General features: G+C 35.3%; 1 protein-coding gene across 1 annotated transcript in view; it reads right to left on the bottom strand.

The window, feature by feature from the left end:
• CCDC102B (coiled-coil domain containing 102B) overlaps positions 1–23,605 on the bottom strand; it is a 217,116-nt gene that overhangs the window by 100,517 nt on the left and 92,994 nt on the right. Inside the window, exon 6 of the mRNA XM_059894188.1 lies at positions 19,715–19,924. Within this exon, the coding sequence (XP_059750171.1) occupies positions 19,715–19,924 (210 nt within the window). The remainder of the gene's footprint in view (positions 1–19,714; positions 19,925–23,605) is intronic.

Raw genomic sequence — 23,605 nt, 5'->3', positions numbered from 1 at the left:
TACTGCACTTTAATAATAAATATACTCCATAAAAAATGATGAACATAAATCAAACTTGAATAAACCTCAGAAGGAAAAAGCATTTCAAAAGTGAAACGCAGCTTGAAGTAGATATGGAAAGAAGGCAGTGCCACGAAGATATCCATTACATAAGGAGGTTTAATAATAACAAAAGTCACTCATGGAAATGAGGGCAATCATTGTCATTATGGAAATATTTTCACAGTAGCTCAGGTATTTATGACTTTTAATGTGTGTGAAAATAACAGACGTTTACTAACTTTAAATCAATTGAACAATTATGTCTATTGTAGTTGTTCTAAAGGAGAATTATATTCTCGTTAGCTCCTGTCTCCTTGAAAATTATACTGTTTTTTAATTTATATTGATAGATACCAAGAGCAAGTCAAAGGTAAAGAGTTTAAAATCTATTTTTCCCTAATGCATGTTTTATAGATAAGTATACGTATTTGATCTCATAATATGATTCATTATTGCTGGTGCAAAGAAATAACAGACATTTTAATAGGCAGAAGCACTGATTAATATAAAGTTGTAAATCTGGGGACCACTGATTAAACAGAAAAAAATTTTTTACATTTTCTCCTAGTTACCTTTCTAGGTTAGAGTTTGAAACTTTTCTAGCCCTTACATATTTAAAAATAATCTGTATTACTACCACTATTGTTATAAATATTTAAGAAAATCTAATAAAATATTCCTGCACTATATTTCTCATGAAATGTTAGCAAAAGCCATAATACGTCCATGTTGGCTTTCTTTCTTTTCATCCTCATTTTTCATCCAATTTTAACAATATTTGGCTAATTCATTATTCCCATCAGAAGAAACTCTTAATTTATAAATGTAATATCAATCAGAATATTTGTTTTAAGCAGTTTGTTTATAAAAAGCAAAGTGTTAAGACGTTGGTGTTTTATTAATTCAGTCTTTAAAATATGTCTCATAGCTTTTGTATAGCTGGTGTGCTACCAAAATAACTGAATTATCAGAACACACACGTGTCCACTGTAATGGTGCTCCCCAATTTAACCGTTTGGCAGTGGGCTTTGTGGTAGGGGGATGATCGTCGGTAGGTATATTTATAGACCGGTGTGAGATCTTCCAAATAAACACCGGCTCAGAGTGACATCTTCCTTCCACTTTTTAAAAATCAGTGCTGCTCATCTGAATTAGTGTAACCAAGCAGGACCCTATGAGGCCTTCCCAGAATACACCCCTCACCCATGTCCTCCGCCTTCCTTTTTTTAGAGGAGGAAATCCTTTTATTCAACAAGCATTTATCAAGTCCGCCTTCCTTTTGTCTGTAGAAAAATTTTAGTCAAGGAATAAACTTAGAGAAGTGAGAAAATGCAGAAAGAAAGGAAAACCATCAAGCAAGACAAAATAATACTTTAGCCATTAAACAAAGTCAAGGACCTTTAGTTCCTCCTCAAGGACTACAGATAATAATCTGAGCCACATCCTTTGAGCTGTTTTGCAGATACTGAAACCCTCACGAAGTTAACTGCATGCTGCCCACAAGCACATAGACTCCAGACCGGTTGGAACCAGAAGGTTGATGATGCTGATTCCCCATTACCTCACCACCGACCAGTCAGAACCATGTCCACGAGCTGACCGCGCCCCGCTCCTTGAACACAAGACTCCTACACTACCCGCTCCAGGGCAGGACACACAGTCTTGAGGGCAAGAGCCAGCTGTGGCCCCCTTTGCCTGGCAAAGCAATAAAGCTCTTTCTTTCTACTTCACCCAAAACTCTGTCGAGATTTAATCCAGCACTGGTGTACAGAGGCCGAATTTTGGTAACATTAGGAACCAAATATAAATATAAATACAAGATGAAATAATTGACGCTACAGCCTGGGAAAGCACTGACCCATTGTAGATACTCATGAAACAAGAATAGAGAGACATTACTCACACATACGTAAGGGAGGAGGCTGTGTAGTCAAGAACGCCATGAAGAGAAACTGAAATGAGGAAATGGGCTACTTGGAGCTGCATTTCATTGTCTGATTTGATGACACCCCCATCCCCTAGGAGGATGCGACTAGGAGAGAAAAGTAATCCCGAAGAGAAATAGCGTCTGGAGGAGCTCACCTCAGAGAGGGCTGGAGGGAGGTCGAAAACGCAGACCCGCGTCCTGGATTCTTCTCAACTTCCTCCCTCACCTCCCTTCCAAGGTGACTGGAGGGTAGCCCGCTGGGCGTGGTGTGGTGATTGTGAAAACCCAAAACAAATGGAGACCAGCCTCGAAAATTCCCTGAGCAGACAAAACCAATTTAATCACACAAACAAGTTTAATGCAGCTTATTTTGCCAGATTAGCATGACCTGGGTCCTTTCTTGCTTATGTGTCTGGAAACCATAAGCCAAACCTTAAACTGTTTCCCAAAATTGATACGAGGTAACTACTAATCAATCCCTATCATTTAAGAAAACTCTAATATTATAACCAACTTCTGTGAAGGATAAACAGTCACTGCCTCCTCACTATATAAGCTGCTTTATCTCAATACACCCCTGAGCCTCCTTCCATATTTGGCTTGAGGGCTCCTGGTTCGTGCACTGTCTCTTTGGTGCACGCACAATAAGCTTTTACTAATTACTGCCTCCGTGATGCATTGGTTTTCTTCTGCTGTGGCTAAACTTTTGACCTGATACGTGCTTACACCTTCTCAGATGAGCTTTGCACCGAGCAGAGGGGCAGAGTCTCCTTTTGAAGTCATTCATCGTGTCATCCTTTAGGAAAGAGGCATCTCTAGGTAGAGAATAAAGAAATAAGTGAAAAGAACCTCAGCTTGGGGAAACCTTGAATCTTTGGGCCATTGTGATGGGAGGAGACCATGAAAGTGCATCCAGGATAAAGGAATGGGAGGGCTGGTTGCTGGACACCTGCCTGGAAACTCAGGCCTCCTTTTTTGGGTCTACATCCTGGCTGCACATAAAATCACTTGGTGGAGGTGGGGTGCTTTAAAAGAAATGATATCACCTCAATAGGCCGGATTGACTTCATGACTATCTGGGGAGTGGTGTCTGAGTACTTCTTAATAACTTGCCCCACGTGAGTTTAATACGAAGCTAGGGCTGAGAACCAATGGGTTGCAAGACTGTTCTCTCGGAGAAGCTGTGGATGCATGGAGGGTGGGAGGATTTAACAGAGTGCTTATCTGTAGCAGGATCAGAGAACCGGCATTTGGGGGAGCATTTGTTCTTCCTGCTTTTTCCATGCTTCCTCTCTGAGTGCTTCAGCTGTAGCAGTGGTTCCTAATGTGCGGTCTTCAGACCAGCACCATAAGCATCACCTGGGAGCTTGTTAAAAATGCAAATACTCAAGCCCTACCACGGACCTTCCCAATCAGCAAACCTGCGGATGGGGACGAGTAATCTGTGTTTTAACAAGCCGTCTGGGTGTTTCTGGAAACTCGCTAAAACTTGAGAATTAGTGGCAGAAAGTAAGAGGTTGATACAACTCAGCTAGGTTAAGGGGGGGGGGGGGTCAAGAGAAGAATTCATTTCTTCAGGGCTTGACCAGAGTTCACAGGTCGATGAAGCCCAGCGTGACCTAACAGGTAATGTCAGTGGGACTCTGTGGTGACCTAAATGGGAAGGAAATCCAAAAAAGAGGGGATATATGTATACGTGTAGCTGATTCACTTTGCTGTACAGTAGAAACTAACACAACATTGTAAAGCAACTATATTCCCGCCCCCCCCCCCCCAAAAAATATCAGAGACCAAAGTGAGGGCCTGGCAGGTAAGAGTCAGTGAATCTACTTGCTTCCCTTCGCATGGAAATATTCTTTCCAATTTGAAATGCTGTGGATCCAGCATGTTTTGATGTTGTACTATTGTTGATATTTCCAACCAAATCTGCTGTATTAAGGAAAAGGTGAGGAATGCGTCAGTAGAAATAGAGAGATCTGCTAAGTGTTGGAGGGAAGGAGGGAGAGAGGGGCAGAGACTGTATTGGAAGTTATAAGACTAATTTTAGTAAACTAGGAAGTTCAATCATTTCACTCGCAGGAGAGTTCCCTGCTTGGTTTTGATGCCACCTACAGCAGTAAACATGGGACAAAACAAGCACTTCATGAAAGTAGGTCTGTACAAACAGCAAGTTTTGCTGATGAGCCCTTGTCATAGTAAATTAAAAGCACTCCCCTGGGATCCATCTATTCATCATTATGAATCCACCCACAGCAAATGCAGGTGAATCATGTCCCAGGATGCCATGTACTCTGTGTTGGTGGCTACTCATGTGTGATATTATTTTCCAGGTGATATAAAGGCAGCAAGCTTAATGCGATTCTGTTACCAAGGTTCCTTCTAGCTCTTTAATTTCTAGTTCACAGGAAGGCAACATGATTCAAATAATTTTTTTTTCATCATTCAGTGGAAACCTGCATTTGAATACAGGTTCCTCTATTTATTGGCTGTGTTACTTAACCTCACAGGATGTCAGGTTTCTCAGTTATAGAAGGGGAATGATAAAAAAAAATACCTATCAGCAAATTTTATACGATGCCATGTTTGCAGCATACCTAGCTCAAGGCATGGTACATACTATGTGCTCAATTCGTGGAAGCTGTTTTCTGTATATTATGTTAGCATCATGTACCCCTTGTACAGTTTGCAGAAGTATTTTATACAGAGATGTAAGTATGTATCCCAGCCCCTGTCAGAACATCAAATCCAAGTGCAGTGTAGTAGCGCGGTGTAGTTCCCTATTGTTGCTGTAACAAATTATAATGCACTTAGAGGTTTAAACAACACAAATATATTATCTTAGAATTCTAGAGGTCAGAAGTCTGGCATGGGTCTTACTTGGCTAAAACTTCCACTTTGAACTTCTAGCCTCCAGAACTATGAGAGAATACATTTCTGATGTTTAAGCAACCAGGTTTGTGATGATTTGTTATGACAACCCTAGAAAATGAATACAGTCATCTCCTTTGGAATCCTGTTACTTCTGGCTACCCTTCATGAAGTTGGGGTTCTTCCTCAAAAAGAATATGCACTGAATTATGTATTGTATGCTGTTATCTGTATTACGTGCTATAATGGAGCATTCACGAGGGCAGGGATTTTTATCATTATTATTATTATCTGTTTGCTTCTCTTCCCACAGTACCTACAAGAGGACCTGTTGGCTTTTTTTTATGTTTAATAATATGGTCCCTCAGGATACAGCATCATTCAGATTCTTGCCAAAATTCAACTACATTTTTGAAATAGCATAGCATCTTGGTAATTAAGTCCTTGTTATAAAACAAGAATGCAAGAATACATGCAAAACTCACCACAAAAAACACTGAAGTTATTTTCTTACAAATCTTGGAACCACACATCTGAATAAACTCTAATACCTCAACACAATTTTGACTGGAGAAACTGTATAACTACCTCACCCTCACATCTACAAATACTAAGAGGATTTTCATAATGAATTCAGGACTTAAATAGGAAGAGAAAATTTTTTTTTGGCACTAAATTTGCAGCAGAGTTCAACTTCGTATTGTGTACCTCTAGAAGAATAAAAAGACTTTCAGGGAAACACAGTTCTGTACGTTAAATCTCCTCATATTCTAGTATGATCACTACCTTAACAAGATGAATAGTTTTTCCAGACACTGAAATGCTGCTTCTGAATGTCCAAATTTAAAAAATTTAATTGCTGAAATATGCCTGGTAGAGTTTATGAGGAAGCCCATGTTTTTCAGCTCAGCATAGGTAAGAAATTTATACTTATCTCTCTCAGGTTTTGCCATAGAGAAGCCTAGATTTCTGCTAATAAGAATGTGGTCAGGGGCTTCCCTGGTGGCGCAGTGGTTGAAAATCTGCCTGCCAATGCAGGGGACACGGGTTCGAGTCCTGGTCTGGGAAGATCCCACATGCCGCGGAGCAACTAGGCCCATGAGCCACAACTGCTGAGCCTGCACGTCTGGAGCCTGTGCTCCACAACAAGAGAGGCCGCGATAGTGAGAGGCCCGTGCACCGCGATGAAGAGTGGCCTCCGCTTGCCACAGCTGGAGAGAGCCCTCGCACAGAAACGAGGACCCAACACAGCCATAAATAAATAAATTAATTAATTAAAAAAAAAAAAAAAAGAATGTGGTCAATATAAGTTTTTCGATCCCTCTACTACTGTCCAGATATTTACATAGATACTGAATAACCTAGTTTCATTGTCACTTTAAATATATTGTGTTGGTAACTAGTAGTTGGGGAAATTATTTAATGTTATGCCATTTATAAGTAATAAAAATATAATCTATATCATGGAATACACCTCTCCAAATAGATATAAAAATATAAAATACATTAGGGAGTACTTTTCTCCAACACAGATATGAAAAGAAATCTACACATATTTCACATGTATTATTAAGCACGCCTGTGTATGTGATTGTGATCATGCCTTTCCCTTTTCTTTTTATATATAACACATACTTGATAGCTAGAAGCCAAACACCACTTGCATATCCTAATTCCCTGTTTTCTCTTGAAATAGAAGAGTTTTTTTTAAACTCTATTTTCCTTTAAAAACTGCTTATTATAAAGAATATATTTGCAGTATTATTTGCTATTAATACTGCAATGAATTTGCTATTAATACTGCAATGAATTTTTAATTTATTAGAAAATAAATTTTGATTTATTGGAATTTATTGGGAACTCATTTCAAATTTTCTTAAATGAAGAAGAAAATTCCTTGACACAAACAACTGATAATCCCAGGGGCATCTTAATCCAGGCCATGTTGAAGGCAGAGGCTCAGTGTGTCTCCTGGTCAGGTCCCTCTCCAGGCTTCTGCTCTCGCTTTTCCAGGTGGCTCCATGTGATGGGAAGATGGCTTTTACAGCTCTAAAGCTATATTTTCTCAGGTTTAATTTTAACAGACAAGAAAATGTGTCTCTAAAAAGTCTAAGCATCATTACACTAAATTGTCTCTGATATGGTTACTTGCCCATACTAGTGTGTGTGCCCAGAAAACTTAAATATTTTAATTAGCTAAAGATGAATCACTTACCCAACCTAGAGGTAGAGGGGGTGTCAGCCCTAACCACAAGATGGGCCTGAAATTTGGGGATGGAGTTGAACCTAGAGGAAAACCAATGCATGCTAAGTAGAAGCCAGGTGAACAGAGGTTAGGGGCCCCTAAACAACGACCATCCACGAGGATTTAGAAGGAAAAATGAGTGTTGAATCTCCAAAAGTATTTAATTTTCTAAGTTTTGCTTTGATAAAATAGGGATTTATGTGTAGATTTTATATCTTCTGATCTCAGGTGACCATGTCATTATTCTAAAAAAAAAAAAAAAAAAAAATTAGGAACTTCTTACCTGTCTTTATCATCTTGGATTTATCACTATTTGGCCTACCACATTGTCATATGTATATGTGACAATGTCTTGTGTATATGTAGCTCTGCATGTCTGTGTGTATAAAGAGGGGAAAATGTAATATGTGTTTCTATAGTATGCATATGGCAAACGAAAGGAGTGGGCATATGCTTATGTCAGGAGTGACATAGTATCACTCTGTCCATTTTCTACTTGAGATTTATTTTCAGGTTGTATACCAATAAAAATAACTCTGTATTTCTAAGGTGAGGCAAACACTGATTGTACTTTAGGCTTTTGGGATAAAAAGAGATAAAGATTCAGAGCAAAACATTGCCATTCTTAGGTAAATAAGTAATCAACAAGTATTTTGCAGAGGATGGTAACAGAAAACTTCCAAAATAACCATTTGACACAGGCTTGATAATTAAAGAAACTAAACTATGTCATTAGCATACACCAAGAATAATCTGAATTCATGGAGCAAGTCCCTAAAATATACAAAGGTACTTTAATTTCAGTGCTGATACATTTGGACAGAGAACAACAGGATCTAAGGATAAAGCAACTTGAAAAGATCATAACATAACAGTTCCTTTAGCTGTACCAACTAAGTAAGTATAACCCCCAGATCCTTCCAGGGGGGTAGTTAGGAGGTTAATTTACGAGATCCCATGACCCTTTCTTTGTGCTTGCCCTACCACTTCCACGGCACACGAACTCTGGCTGAGCAAGTCTCCTCCCTAGACTCACCAGCATTCCTTGAAATTCTATCACCAGCCCAGGGACTTGGGAGACAGTGGACACAGACTGCAGAGTCTCAGAACCTCAGCTTTCTTCCAAGTATCTCTCCCCAAAGCCATGAGACACTTAAAATGATCTCAGAAAAGAAAAGAAAAAAGACAAGAAAAGAAAAGAAAATTAGTGGTTTTCAAGGAACTTGATTTCCCCCAAAAGATAGTAGCAAATGAGTAGCAAATTCGCTTCACCAGTAGCAAATGAGCTCTTGCCCTTTTCACCTGGTGTGGAATGCTCTTATATCACTCTTCCAGGTAACTATTTCCTTCCATCTTTCTGATCTCAATCTGAATCATCATTTCCCAGGAAGAAGCAATGACATGAATCTACTAATTTGCAGCATTTAACAGTCACCATTGTAGATCTCTATGCTGATGACTTGATTTGACTGTAGTTTTTCAGGAGGACAGCTGTAATAGGGTGTGTCTTGCCACCCTTATATCCCCTATCTACACTGTGTCTGTCTGAAACATACAATAGATTGACTATATCAACATTTTTCCAGACTCCTTCTAGTTCTCCCTTTTGTAATGCTAAACATTTGTGTTTTCCTGAGTCTCTTGTAGCTAGAGTTTCAGATTAAGATTTAGATGCTGGAAAAGAGATGCTCTCAAGCGAGGCTTGGATTTGGAGCTGATTTTAGTGAGAAGAGAGGCAACAAGAAGTTACAGAGCTAGCAGGCCTAATGCTATGGGTGAGTTCCTTACCCGCAGCTTGTAGCTAAGGTGGAGTGATCATGGAGGTATGGATGAAACAGGGACATCCGAGCCCCGTATCCTCCTGATACCTTCCCGGGGGAACCCATTCTCTAGTGAGGCTCATTCCATGGTGGCCTACCAGGAGTCTTTCCTGTACGTCCAAAGCAGAGTCTGCTCCCCCAATCCTTTGAAATCATCTGATTCCTTGCATTGTATACTTTTGTTATTTATCTATTTTCTGATCCCTACAACCGAACTCTGAGTGATACAGAATTCAGTAAATGTTTGTTGATTAAATCAATAGAGTAATGAAAGTAGGTGCTACCTGGCTTTAAATGAAATTTCTTATACCTACACTAGATAAGATGAGATAATTTGAACCTTTTATAAAATCATGTCTTAATGTTATTTTTTTATTCTTTGTAAATTATATGTTACAAACACGTGAAATAAGTAGTGAGATGGATTACAACATTTGAAAGCTCATGCTGCCTACATTACAGGAAAAAAACTGAAAATCCTTTTAACTCATTTTGAAAAAAAATTCTTCATTTATACTTCTTATACAGCTATTAAAACTAAAAGCAGACTGAAATTGATATTTTTTCTTAAAATGGATTACCTGCTAATAAGCAAAAAGTGGATAAGACAAATCTAACAAGAAGAAAGAATAAAAGGGACATTTCTCATATGGCACAGGTTAGGCTAATAAGCAGTGACTCATTCAAATATAGACTAGAAAACATTAAAACTCAGATAATTATCTGGAGAGAAGGACACATTTGGGTTTTAAAAATGTGTAGATCTGAATTTTTTTTTCTTTTGCCTGTATTGTACATAGAGCCAAAGGACATAGTAATAATTATAAGATGCTTGTTAATATGGGTAAAAAACACTCCAGCTACAGCCCCCCCCCCCCCGTCATGCCAAATACACAGTTTCTTTGGGAGAAACTGAATTAATTCTATCTGGCTTAAGGTAGGATAATTAAGTTCAAATGGCTAAAGGTAAAATTATTCTTGTAATACAGACTCAGCCAGCTAATTATTTCTCCATATGTTACTGCTCCCCTAAACCTGCCTCACCCTGGCATGGCAGACCTCTCACATTTCACTGCTTGTTCTCCACACTGTCAAGGACATGCCACTAAAACAGCCACTAACATGCCTCCAGTGCAAAGGGAACCAGATTTTCAAGCACTGGTGTAGCAGATTGGAAAATAAATTTCATTTGTGATATTTATTTAAATTAACTATAAGTGTATAAAACATCCTTGAAAATAAATAATTAAAAAATAACATTAACAGAAGATATTTACCCCAATCATCATCCTCCCTAAAGTTACACACACACACATGCGCACACACACAGACTTCAGTAATGCCAAATCAGAACCAACCTGAAGCCATTTACAGTTATCACAAAGGGTATTATAAAATATTTTGAGAACATTGATGTTAACTGGTGGTTTTCCAAATCTTAGAGCACAAAGAAGTCACCTAGCTATTTGTTTTAAAATATATACATTTCTAGTTCCCAAGTCACATGCCTACTAATTCAGAATTTCTATTTTCAGACAGCACCCTATCTGGGACAGATAGGATCGGGATCCGATGTTAAGAAACACTACTCCAGGAGATCAGAACATCTAATCTCTTTTTAAATTCCTTCTCTTCACCATGTAAATTCTACCAAATGTACATGAAGTAACATGCTTTCAGAGAAATAGAAAATAGAATGTGAAATATGAATGTTATATGTAATAATTATTTTTGATTGATTTCCTATTCATTTTGCACTAAAACAGAACCACACTCACAAAAGAAAAAAAAAGAAACTATGTAATAGAAAATTAAATAGAAATTGGTTAAAAAGCAAAGAGATGATTCTTGTTAGTTACTGATGTATTGATGCTTCCTCTCCTCGATTTTCCTAGAATTTAGAGAGAATTAGAAAGGCTGCCAAATGCTGTGGAGATTTAAATACTATTAAATTGAGCATAATAAAATGATAGGGAAACAGAATGTGATGGACAGTAGCAGAGAAATATGAAATGAAAAATCTCTCAATTATGTCAACAACCATATTAAATTTAACTGTGTGAATTAAAAAGAAATAGATCCAGCAAGTGGAAAGAGTACACTAAGCTGTACCAGGAGCCAACAGCTATTTTAATGAAAATAAACTGAACTTCCAAAGAAATATTACATTGTCCTCATGAACCTGAATGAGTGTCTTTATTTAAACCAGTAGCTAAATTTTGGAAAACATAATAGGATCATGAATTTGGGAGATGGAAGAGTCTCAGGTATTTATTCCAAACTCTTCTTTTAAAAATTAAAAAACTAAAGCACAAAGAGTATTACTTCACCAAAATTACTCAAATATTAAGCATGGACCCAGGATAAGAGTTTTTTCTTTCATTCTTTAACCTCTGGTCCTATTTTCCTGTTATATATGAGGTGAATCACACATTTAGCGGTTACCACTTTCATTGAATAATAATGTGGCATGCTCTCTGGAGCCTCTTTTATAAAGGCACTAATTCCATTCATGAGGGCTCTGCCCTCAGACCTAATCACTTCCAAGGGCCCCACCTCCAAATAACATCACATTAGAGATTAGGTTTTAACCTCTGAATTTTGGAGAAACACAAATATTCAGCAGATCTCAATATTCCCAGAAGTCATCTACAGATTCAAAGGAGTCCATATCAAAATCCTTACGGCATTTTTTGCAGAAATGGAAAAGCTCATCCTCATATTGATAAGGAATTTCAATTGGCCCTGAATATCCAAAATGATATTGAAAAAGAAGAACAAAGTTGGAGGACTCCCATTTTCTGATTTTGAAACTTACTACAAAGGTAGGTGAATTCTCTGGCATAATAGTATACATGTGGACCAATGGAATAGAACTGAGAATCCAGAAAATAAACCCATACATCTATTAACAACTGATTTTCAACAAAGGTGCCAAGACCATTCAATAGGGAAAAAAGTAGTCTCTTCCACAAGTGGTGCTGGGGCAACTGGAAATCCATATGTAAAATAATGAAGTTGGACCCCTATCTTACAACCATATACAAAATTTAACTCAAATTGGATCAATGATCTAAACGTAACAGGTAAAATTATAAAAGTCTTAGGAGAAAACATAGGAGTAAATCATCATAACCTTGGATTTAGCAATGGATTCTTAGAAATGACACCTTAAAAGCATGAACAACAAGAGAAAAAAACATAAATTGGAATTCATTAAAATTAAAAGCTGCATGCAAAAAAAAAAAAAAAAACTGCATGCATCAGAAGACATTATCAAGCAAGCGAAAAGATAACCTAAAGAGTGGTAGAAAATGTTTGCAAATCATATATCTGAGAAGGGTTTAGTATTCAGAATATACAAAGAACTCTCACAACTCAACAAAAAGGCAAACAACCCTATTTAAAAATGGGCTAAGGGCTTGAATAGACATTTCTCTGAAGAAGATACACAAGTAGCCAAGAAGCACATAGAAAGATTTTCAACACTGTTAGTCACAAGGGAAATGCAAATCAAAACCACAACATAATATACCACTTCACACCCATTAGGGTGGGTAAAATTTTAAAAAGACAAAAACAAAACCGAAAAAGAACAAGTGTTGCTGAGAATCTGGAGTAATAGGAATTCTCATACATTGTATCATAAAAAAAAAAAAAAAAAAAATTTGTTGGTCTTTCCAAAAGTTGTATATAGAATTACCATATGCCCCAGAAATTCTACTCCTAGATATATACTGAAAAGAATTGAAAACTGGTATCCAAATAAATACATGTACATGCATGTTCATAATAGCTCTGTTCAAAAGAACCAAAAGATGGAAACAACCCAAGTGTCCATTAGCCCATGAATGGATGAACAAATGTGGTATATCCATACAATCAAATACTATACAGCCAACAAAGGAATAAAGTACAGATGCTTGCTGCAAAGGGCATGAACCTCGAAAACCTTATGTCATGTTAAAGAAGCCAGACACAAAAGATTACATGTATGATTCCATTCATATGAAATAGCCAGAATAGGTAAATCCATGGAAATGGAAAGCAGATGTGTGGTTGCTGGGGACTTGCGAGAGTTACTGTATAATGCTTAGAGGATTTCCTTTGGGGATGATGAAAATGTTTTGGAATCAGTTAGAGGTGATTGTACACTGTCAATATATTAAGTGCCACTAAGTTATTCACTTTAAAATGGTTAATTTCATGTAATGTGATTTCACTTTAAGATAAAGAAAAATAAAGAAAAAAAAACAGTGAATGTTTCAGACCTATTAAAGTTATCTGAGTTTCCATTAATCTTATAGTTCTATTTTTAATTTGAATTTTAGCTTTAATTTTAAAGAAATATTATAACCATAGTGTTTTGTCATTTTAAATAAGAAGCTAAATATTATTTTTTTATCACTGCTTTAAATCAAGCTAATATAAATCAACTGATAGCAGCTATGGGAACTGCCAGTCATTTTGTAATAAAATAGTAGATTATTAGTAGTATGCTAGTCATATCAAATACAAAATGAGATATAATTTCATACCTGAATATCACAACTTATAAAATTTCATGAAGTTCTAATTCTGTAAAATATAAGTGACCTAAAGTATCAAAATTTGCATCTTCATTTTAACTGGTTATGGGACAAAATGTAATTTATCTGATACACAAGAAGGTTTTAAAAGATGATAAAAGCTTCCATTAACCCTACAGACTTTGTTGTCCTCTAACATTTGCCCTGTAATAGAATAAAAGGGAGACTACAAGAATTAAAGATAAATCAAAATACACAATAAAATTTAAATAATGAAAATCTAAGTATAAACACATACATTTATTTATTAATCTGCCACACATTTATGAGAATGTGCCAACCTCTGTGGACTGAGATTTAATATTCATAATTTTAATTTAAGGAGACATGACAACATTTGGTGTTTTAGTAAGAGAAAGTGAAACTCCACCCAGCAATAATTTATTCCTAGAAATAATGCTTCATACATACAAAATCTTATGTGTGTACCTTTGCTCCAGTAGAGAATCACAAAACAGGAAGAAAACTAATACTCCTATTTTAGAATTAATCTTGTAGAAATCAATTCATCGCATGTGTGTAAGCACATATGTGTATGTGCCTGCACGTGCGTGTGTATTTGAGAAGGGTTGAAAGCAATCATATTATATTAAAGTAAATGCCACCCTATTTTGCAGTATATTGATTTATTTCAGTTCAGTGGGGCACTTTCAGTAGATACCTTCCTTATGACATTAGTAAATGGTACTTAAGCATTTTTCTCTCTGCTAACTTCAGAAATTCTTGGGCAAAAGGACATTGTTCTGCCCAATCCACACAATCCCATTCACCTTTGTTAAAATGTATACGAAATCATGGATGTGTTTCTAAGTTTCATGAAATAATTTATTTTGAAGAATGTCTTGTGTGTAGCCTAGTGTTTTGATATACACGCCATTCCTCAAAATAAATTATTTTCATTTTTTATAAACAAAATATAACATACTTCACATACAAAAGGGTTAAAATTTTCCATATATCTAAAAGTCTCTACAGTAATAAAAGTTTATACTAAAAACTATATTAAAAGTTGAAATTTCTAATTATCTCAGAGAGAAAAGCTGGCTAAGAACAGCTAAAGGAAGACATAAAATGATAATATCTAATAACATCAAATTATAATGTTCTGTATTTAAATTATTACTATTTCACAACAGTAAAAGAATAGATAAAATTATTGTTTATTCTTAAATTGTTCAATAATTCTATGAGTAGAAGCAGGCTTTGGAAGAACAATAATGAATGGGGAAAAATTAGCAGATCCATAGGTTTGACTGCTACACCACTGAATGGAAATAAAATATTTCTGAAGACAAAGTTTCCAAGCAAAATAAATACAATGCCATTCCTGTTGAAGGAATGGACACTGTCAGTAAATTCATTAGGAATTGACTTTGATGGCCTTTCCACTTTCAGATTAATTCATCATTTTCGTGAGACACATCAATTACCACTCTGTCACATTAACTTTCTGAGAATGACCCATTATGTGACCTGAATGAAGGGAATCAGTTGCCAGAATGATTTAAGAAAACAAGCTTCCAAAGCGCTTCATGAGACCATGTCGACTAGTCCGTGGGACTTTGCTCAGTCGAATACTGACCACTTTTTCCAATAACATTTCACTCGAAAAAGTATTGTTTGCAATGGGAAATACATATACCGTACATCAACAGAATTAAGGCTTCACAAGCACAAGAATCTGTGCCATACATTGAAGAAAGCAAATCAGCCTTTACAGGATAGGTATCATAATTTTTTAAAAAATCATTGGGAATTGCAGTTCTACTTTTCTCCATTACAGCAAAATGATGACATATTTTGATAAATATTAGGTTATATGTGTCTGTTTCCTCTTTGGTTGTTTTGTTATGTTTTATCACTTTATGGTGGTCACAAACCCCACTTTTCATTTCCTTTCCTCTCATTCATCTTTTCTTATCTTATTCTCTGTCCTGAAGTTCAAAGAAGTGAACAAAGGGAGAAACGGGACAAGTAAGAGCTCAGAAAGGGATTAGAATTAGTAAAGTACTTACAGCTGTTTATTTTTATTTTTTTCTTTTCACCAAGCCCTGGAGAAGATGGTCCTTTCTAACACAGTCCTCCAGGTAGGGTTTTCTCACTCTAAAGGGACCAGCAACTTTCAGTGTCTTTAAGGTATTTTACACACAACTCTGTAATTTCTAGATAACCCACAGCAATGCGTATTATTCTCATCCATAGAGCTGCAGATGAATTTTGCCTGGTGGCAGCGCAATTTATGTCCTTACCCCTCGCAGAAAAAATCAGTTTTGCATTAACCAAATTCATTTCAGCATTCCTGGTTGTCCCTTGTCTGATACTTAGATACTTCTCTCAACTGGCTATAACATCTTACTGGTTTCTTCAGGAACGAATGGATTAAATAAAACCTTTCACGTGTGTTCATTTTATGCCTGTATGAGATTTATGAGTTTAGCATTTTTTAAATGATTATATTTAATGATTATTAATTGAATAATATGTTAATCTGATTATGTTCTCTGGAGTGCTATTTTACTAATTTAAAATATTTTATTTGATTATCCTTCATAACATGGAAACTCAAAAGGTAGGAGCTAAAAAAAGTATTAGTAATTTCTTTCCACATTACAGTGTGACATGAACACCCTACTTTAGATATTACCATAATTTTTAATACACTTCAAATTTTTAGTGACATTGATCTTGTGAAAGAAAATGAAGAACATTTTTAAACAAATATTTCGGGTAACTGAATTCAAATTTGCTGACTGCCTGGAATATGTTTTTAAAAATATGAAATATTAATGATCCCAACATATGTGTTTCTGCATATTCATAAGTATAAGTGGATTTTTTTTAATGTTGTATGGAGATACACAGACTAATATCAGGCATCCCAGTACACTTACCTATTGGCCGTGGAGTCAGAGTTTCAAATGTAGCTCCATTGTTCTCCTTTTAAACCACACACTTTGATTCCTTTATGTTTTCCAAAGCTATTCTCAAGCATCTTTGCCATCATTTAAAATGCAGCTTCATTCTGATAAGAGTATACTCAATACTGCTGCCGAAGGTCCATTATCAGATATCAGTTGTTCTGTCGATTATACTAAAGCCATGGAACAGTGCAACTATTACCCAAAGCAATGACAAACCAAAAGATCCACATGCTGAAGTTGTTCTAGAAAAGTCTGTGGCAGTGGTTTATGCTTTAAAAATAATTTGCTACTACTAGAGTAATAATTTGCCAATCTAGCCATTAAAAATTCAGGTATAGTGCTTTTTATTAATTGTAAAAAATTGATGCACACATAGCCTTAAACATAAGCTATAAAAGCAACTACCAGATGGAGATTTATGTGATGAAATCACTCGTGTGAGAAAGAATCTTTGTCTTTAAATTAATAGTACAATTTAAAATTGAAAGCCATTTTCTTTAAAAATGCATTCCCTATAATACTAAAGCTAAAAACACTATGTAAAAGTCCTCCCCTGCCAAATAAGTAGGATTTATAAAAATTTCATTGAATAATGAGATTGTTAAAACTCAAGAAACTAACAAAATTTATTGATATGGAGATATCTATGAGCAGCAAGTAGACTTGTATCTGCCACAAATATTTGTTAAATGTGATTAGATGTAAATATAATGTGGTAAGATATCTTACATCTCTTTTAGAGGCCGATGATGAGTGATGTTTACAGTTGTGTCTCTTATATGCCAGCACCTACTTGCCCATCTCACTCATATATAGTACTTTTATGCATTTAGATATCTGGTAATTCTATAGGGTACTTATATGCATACATATACATGTTGCTCCTTTATGGTACTTATGCACATAATTTTATACATATAGATTAGTTTTTATGGAAATGTTAAAACCACAATTTAGCTTTGTGTTATAATGACATCTATACTATTCCCTGGCCTTTGGCATGTTCCACATGCAGCTTTGATTCATTTGACATTTGGGGACATCTGAATCTTGATATTTTGACCTATGGGGATCTCTGTGGCACCAAGGATTTTGACCCGCAGCTGCTCCATGACAAGTAATTATTTTGGTTTAAGTGGTGAGTCTGAATTCTTAATGAAGATTGTAAAAAATTGCTAACACCTCTTCCCAGCCATCAAAATGATATACGCTCAGGGAATAGTCTTCTGATTGATGAGCACCTCCACTGAGTTGTTCAGACCTTCCAGAATCTTCCCAGTTTCCAAGGTCTGTTCAGTTCTAGGCCAAAGAACTACATTGGTCCCAAAGAGCCCAGGTCTAAACTTAGGGTGGCCTGTTAACAGGACAAGCAACTGGCATACATACTAGCTCCAAACAGACCCCAATCAGCCCTCATATTTCCTAAATGACACACTTTATGCTACAATGGTTTGATATAACTAGAAAGGCATCAAAGTGGAATAGAGTGAATTACTTCTTCATCTGAGTTCCCATTCCACTTTACTCTTAGCAATCATCACAATGTAATATTGATAACAATTTATGTGTATATTGTTACACATAGATATATTGTGTATATCTCCCCAGACAGACTGTAAGCCCATGCTAGGCAGGGATAAAGATTCATTCATCTTGGGACTTCCCAGGTGGTGGAGTGGTTAAGAATCTGCCTGTCAATGCAGGGGACACGGGTTCGAACCCTAGTCCGGGAAGATCCCACATGCTGTGGAGCAACTAAGCCTGTGCACCACAACTACTGAGCCTGCACTCTAGAGCCCATGAGCCACAACTACTGAGGCTGCATGCCACAACTACTGAAGCCCACGTGCCTAGCGCCCATGCTCTGCAACAAGAGAAGCCACCGCAGCGCACCGCAACGAAGAGTAGCCCCCGCTCACCACAACTAGAGTAAGCCTGCACACAGCAAAGAAGACCCAACGCAGCCAAAAATAAATGAAAAATAAAAAAAGATTCATTCGTCTTTACAACACCAGCATCTAGAGCAGTGACTGACACAGAGTATAATATAAATAAATGCTTGTTCTGTTCAAGTGAACCAAAGGGAAACAGATATTTTGATGACCAAAACTTGTTCCGTAATTGAAACAATTGTGCTTTCACAATTGGCAATCTGCAGAAATTTCTCTACAGATTTATCAGTTGTGTACATGTCAGAACCATACACCATTATGGATGGTTTATGAATCCGTATAATAGAAAATTATGATCACTGACTATAACAGTTAACTTTAGATATTTGCATTGCCAAGTCATGAAACACTAATCCAATTTAATCTTGCATTTGCAATAAATCCCTAAAATCACAAAGAATAAGGAAAAGTAATATAGAATTCAAGTTTTCTGCCCATTTAGCTATTAGAGCTCATATGAGTATGAACTACTTACATAACTCAAAAATATGAACTTTTCAAACTCACTTTTAACTCACTGTTAAAGGAATTGAGTGAAAAAAATAGAATTCTGCATTAAGGTACTATAGATACTTTCATGGAAGAAATAGAAACAAGCTGTATATGTCTTGTAGCATATTGACACTAAAACACATAAATTACACCTGCCAATAAGAGAATATTTTAAAAATCTCAAAACCACTTATCAAACAAATCCCATCCATAGCAGTAAATATGTCTGTTGGCTTTAGGACAAAACAATTCCAAAACAACCTAAATTTCCCAAAGTCAAAATTTGAATATAATTCTGGTTTTAACATTTATGTCATAGCCTATAAAGGCTATTTGTAACACGATGTGTTTAATTGACTCAAAAATACTTTTTCTGAGACTAACTAAAAAGAAACCAAATAGGAGTGAACCAGCTACATTTAAATCTTTACGCAGATACTTACCATAGCTACTGACAAATGCTTATTACATAGTTGCCCAAACTAATGGAGAAATATACTCATTGAAAATAAGATCAGTTGCGTGGAAAACTGAGACAAAGCTATAACAGGAAACCAAACACACAAAGGTTCATCCTTTACTTCATGTTTTTCTTCCTTTTGGAAAAGCTTGAAACTCTCAGATTTGTCATATTCTAACATCTTCATACAAAATTTGTCACACTCGCTTTTCCTATCATGAACAACATTTTATATATATTTTATATTACAATGGGAAAAGATTAAACTATCAGATATGAGATAGTACAAAAGAAAATATTCAGATTTGAGGTATGTGAAAGTTAAAGCAGCATCCACTAGACATCAGGGCAGGAATATACAGAAAGTGAGAACATTTGCTTCCAAAGAGTACCCATACCTTGTTTTTTTCCTGTAGTTCAATTTGTGATTTCTTGAAATCAGTACCTTGAGAGTTTGCAATTAATCTATTTTTCCTATCCAGGAGCTCTTCCATGTCTTTCACCTGGAACTTTAGCCTTCTATTTTCTCTCTCCAGTCCTAGTTTTTCTGTTTCAAGTATCTCCCTCTTGTCCCACTCGGATGTACTTTCAGCCTGCAATCTCTCTAGCTAAACACAGAAAACACAGAAAAGCAACATGTAGCATTTGTAATTGCCAAAAGGCCAGGCACCCAGCAAACAGGCCTCCACTAAGAAAGGTTCGTGGATATGTCCATTTACACAATTTTTAAAAAGAAAACTCTATTTGTCTGAAAAGTTGAGGACAACACAAAAATCCTAAGACCAGATCATGCCCTAGATAAATACACCTGCCTTCTTGGTTATGGCACTATTTCTATAACCAAACAGACCATATTGTCAAATAAACACATTAAGTGAAAAACTGATAATATTTTGTCAATAATCTCCACTCAGTTGATGAACATTTATCAGTTTAGAAGGCACAAAATCATTTCTTGGGCAATTCTGGTTGGATGGATATAGTTCATGTATTTATTTACTCATTCATTCAGTTATTTACTATAGCTTTCAACTTGTAGGCACTGCAAAGAAAGACAAGTGAATGTAATAAAATATCATAAATGCCATGATTAAAGTACTATACAATATAGTCAAACTCACCTGAGTGAATGGCCAATTTGATTTTCAGGGAATAGAAGTTGGCAACATGATTAAAATATGAGGTATTTTAAAACTATTTGTTATGGATAAAGATTGAAAATTACTTATTTTTACACTTAGTTTTAAATGGCTTGATGGCAAAGTATTGAATAGTATTATACTATTTTAAAGTAGTTCTCATGACATTTTAAATTCTAAAAGAGAAGTCAACATTAAGAAACTGTTAGACTTCAATAATATCTTTGGAAATTAATTCTGATTAAAAAAGTCTAAAAACTGCTTTTTCATACACATATAATTGTGCCATTATTGTCGAAAATGTTCTGTTCCCAAATCAAAGTGAGGCTCTAGCTTCTAAAAAACAAGAAATTAAAATTACATTCTTGGCACTAGACCTTGTTTATCAATTAAATATAATAAACTAAGGGATCAAATTTTAGATGATGTGATTTGACATTTGGGATGCCTGTTTGGGATATGAGGTGAAAACAGTATTTCAAAATGCAATTTAGAACATGACATGTCTTTAATTATTAAGATTAATGCTTAAACTTTTTGACTAACATCACATCACTTATCAGAATGAAAATAATAAAGTTGTAATAAAAGTCACCAAATTAGTGATGAAATATTAATTTTAGGAGAATAAATGTACTCTTGGGCAAGGACAAATATGATGCTATGTCAAGTCTTTGTAAAATTGTAGGCATTTAAAAGAAATTGCTGAAGTCAGTTTTATACCTAATAACAGATAAGAGGTACAAATAGGATTTTAAATAAGTACTAGATGGTTTGAATGAGTAAACTCTAAATTAAAAAAAAAATAATTGAAGAAAGGAATTATATTAACAGTAATAACAACAAAGCTTACATAATGATGTGTGATTATTTACTATTTGAAGATTTTTAGTGACATACCAATTATCTGATAAATTTAGGTATATAACACATATCAAAAAAAGTAAAGGTTTTGTGAAAATTGGATCATAAATATTATTAGCAGTTTTATTTTTGATTTCATTTTTCAAAATTCTTTCTTGTAAGATTATTCTTTTCTAAGAATCATAAGAAAATCTACCACCTTAAAAGCCATTCAATTAAATGCAAGTTAAAATGATGAAAGAAAGATCAGGTACTATTTTAAACTTTCAGGGTTTTTTGTAAGAAATTCTAATAACTGATCAAACTGAAATGGAATTCCATTGATTTGCTTCCAATGATCAAGAGAAACATTCTAGAACATTTTAATTCTAACTCTAATATGCTATGAATTTTAACTAATAGTGGGTACTACTCTTAAATGAATTTCAGGTAATATAGGACTTATTGAAAAATATTTTCTAAAAACTTTTAATGTAGAAGTATATTCTAACCAGAGTAAACACTAAAATATTTGTTGATTTAATGACCTCCAGTTTTATGAATATTAAACATTGAGAAAAATATATAAATATCCAACTATTCAGCTGTTTAACAAATATTTATTGAGTATCTTTCAGGCACTGGATATACTATTGTCAAAATACAAGTATATATATAAATATAAATTGGGCAGCATCTTGTAAAGGAGAAAAACCCCTGGATGTTATGGGAAAGACCTGCAGTAAATTAGGTAATCAGAGGAGGTTATTTGAAGAAACAATATTTAAGCTGAAACCTGAAGTTTAAGAAGGCAGAGAGGCAGAATCAAGCTAAGAGTATCTCAATAAAGGGAAGTAGGAAATAGGTTTGAACATTATAAGATCCAAGAGTCCAATCATGAAGTATTAGGAGTTCAGGAGAATAAGTATGAAAACAAGTAGTCACTGATGCTTAAAAGCAAGGGTGAATTTAAGAATCGTTTGAGTTTCTTGTGAAAAAATGTAATATTGTGATTATTCCCAAGGATGAAATATTGGGTCATTTATTTTATTTATATAGGTATATATGTATATATGTATGTGTTTATGTATTTGCTTCCTTCCTTCCTTCCAGTTTTACTGAGATATGATTGACATACAGCACTGTACACATTTAAGGTGTGCAGTATAACGATTCAGTCATTTCTAAACATATTCATGTATAAGCTCGATCTTCAGGAATTGTCATTGCTTGATACTGCTGAAAGGACATCAATAATAGACTGCAGTGAACTCGATAACTAGAACGTAAGTTTTATGAAACCAGAACTGTGTCATTTTGCTCATCAGCCTGGCACCTGACACGTGCTATGTTAGTGCTTCATAAGGACCTGTTGAAGGAAGGAGAAAGTACATACTGGTAGTCTCCAGGAAAAAGCTCCTCTGTATTTCAATTACAATAATTGGGCACAAAGTGAAATTAAGATACCATCCTAGAAGAGCCAGTTATTTACTCACTATTACTTAATGCCAGTAGAATTTCTCAGTACATTTACTCTTAACTCTTATTAATGCTGTCATGGCTGCGTTGCATTTTGTGATAGGTGAATACAGCGAGGTAAAGAGAGGATTTTCAGTAAAATTACCTAGAATTGAGTCCCAATTCTTTTTATCCTGAGAGCCTCTATTTTTCATTTATAAAATATGAACAATATTTCCTACAGCTTAGCGTTATGAGGCAGGAATTATTTAGGGAAAATAGTTATTAAACTTTCAAACTCAACACAAATATTTCCTGTCGCAAATATGTTTTCTAAAGAACAAAACATACCAACAGCCAATTCAAATAATGACAGGTGAAATACTGTATTATTTTTCATCATGTTTTATCAAAATGACATCTTGTAAATGGACCTTTTCAACGGAGAAAAACCCCAATAGAATGCACAATATGGCGTTCTGCAGGCCAGTGAAGTGCCACCTAAAAACAATGTGCATGTTCCAGTAATTGATTGCAAATATTCAGAATTTTCATTTCAGACAAGTCAGCTATAAAACCTCATTACAAGCACTGTGATTTTGGAAGTAAGAGGTAAAAAGCAGGAAGCTTGTTATTTCCTAGCAGTAGGAGATTATTACCCTTTTACTGAAGACCTTATATATTCCTGGTAAAGAGCTATATAGGTTATTTCTTATCCTTACAATAATCCTGTAAGTTTGTATGTGCCACACAGGAGGAAACTGGAGTTCTAAGACTAGAAGTACTGCTCAAGGTGGGCAAAGAGTCCAAGCCATGGTTCACCTAAGGTGTCTCTGTGATTCCAGTCGT

This window comes from Balaenoptera ricei, chromosome 14 (genome assembly GCF_028023285.1).
Source record: "Balaenoptera ricei isolate mBalRic1 chromosome 14, mBalRic1.hap2, whole genome shotgun sequence".
NCBI lineage: Eukaryota > Metazoa > Chordata > Mammalia > Artiodactyla > Balaenopteridae > Balaenoptera > Balaenoptera ricei.
This window is presented reverse-complemented; position numbering and strand designations above follow the sequence as displayed.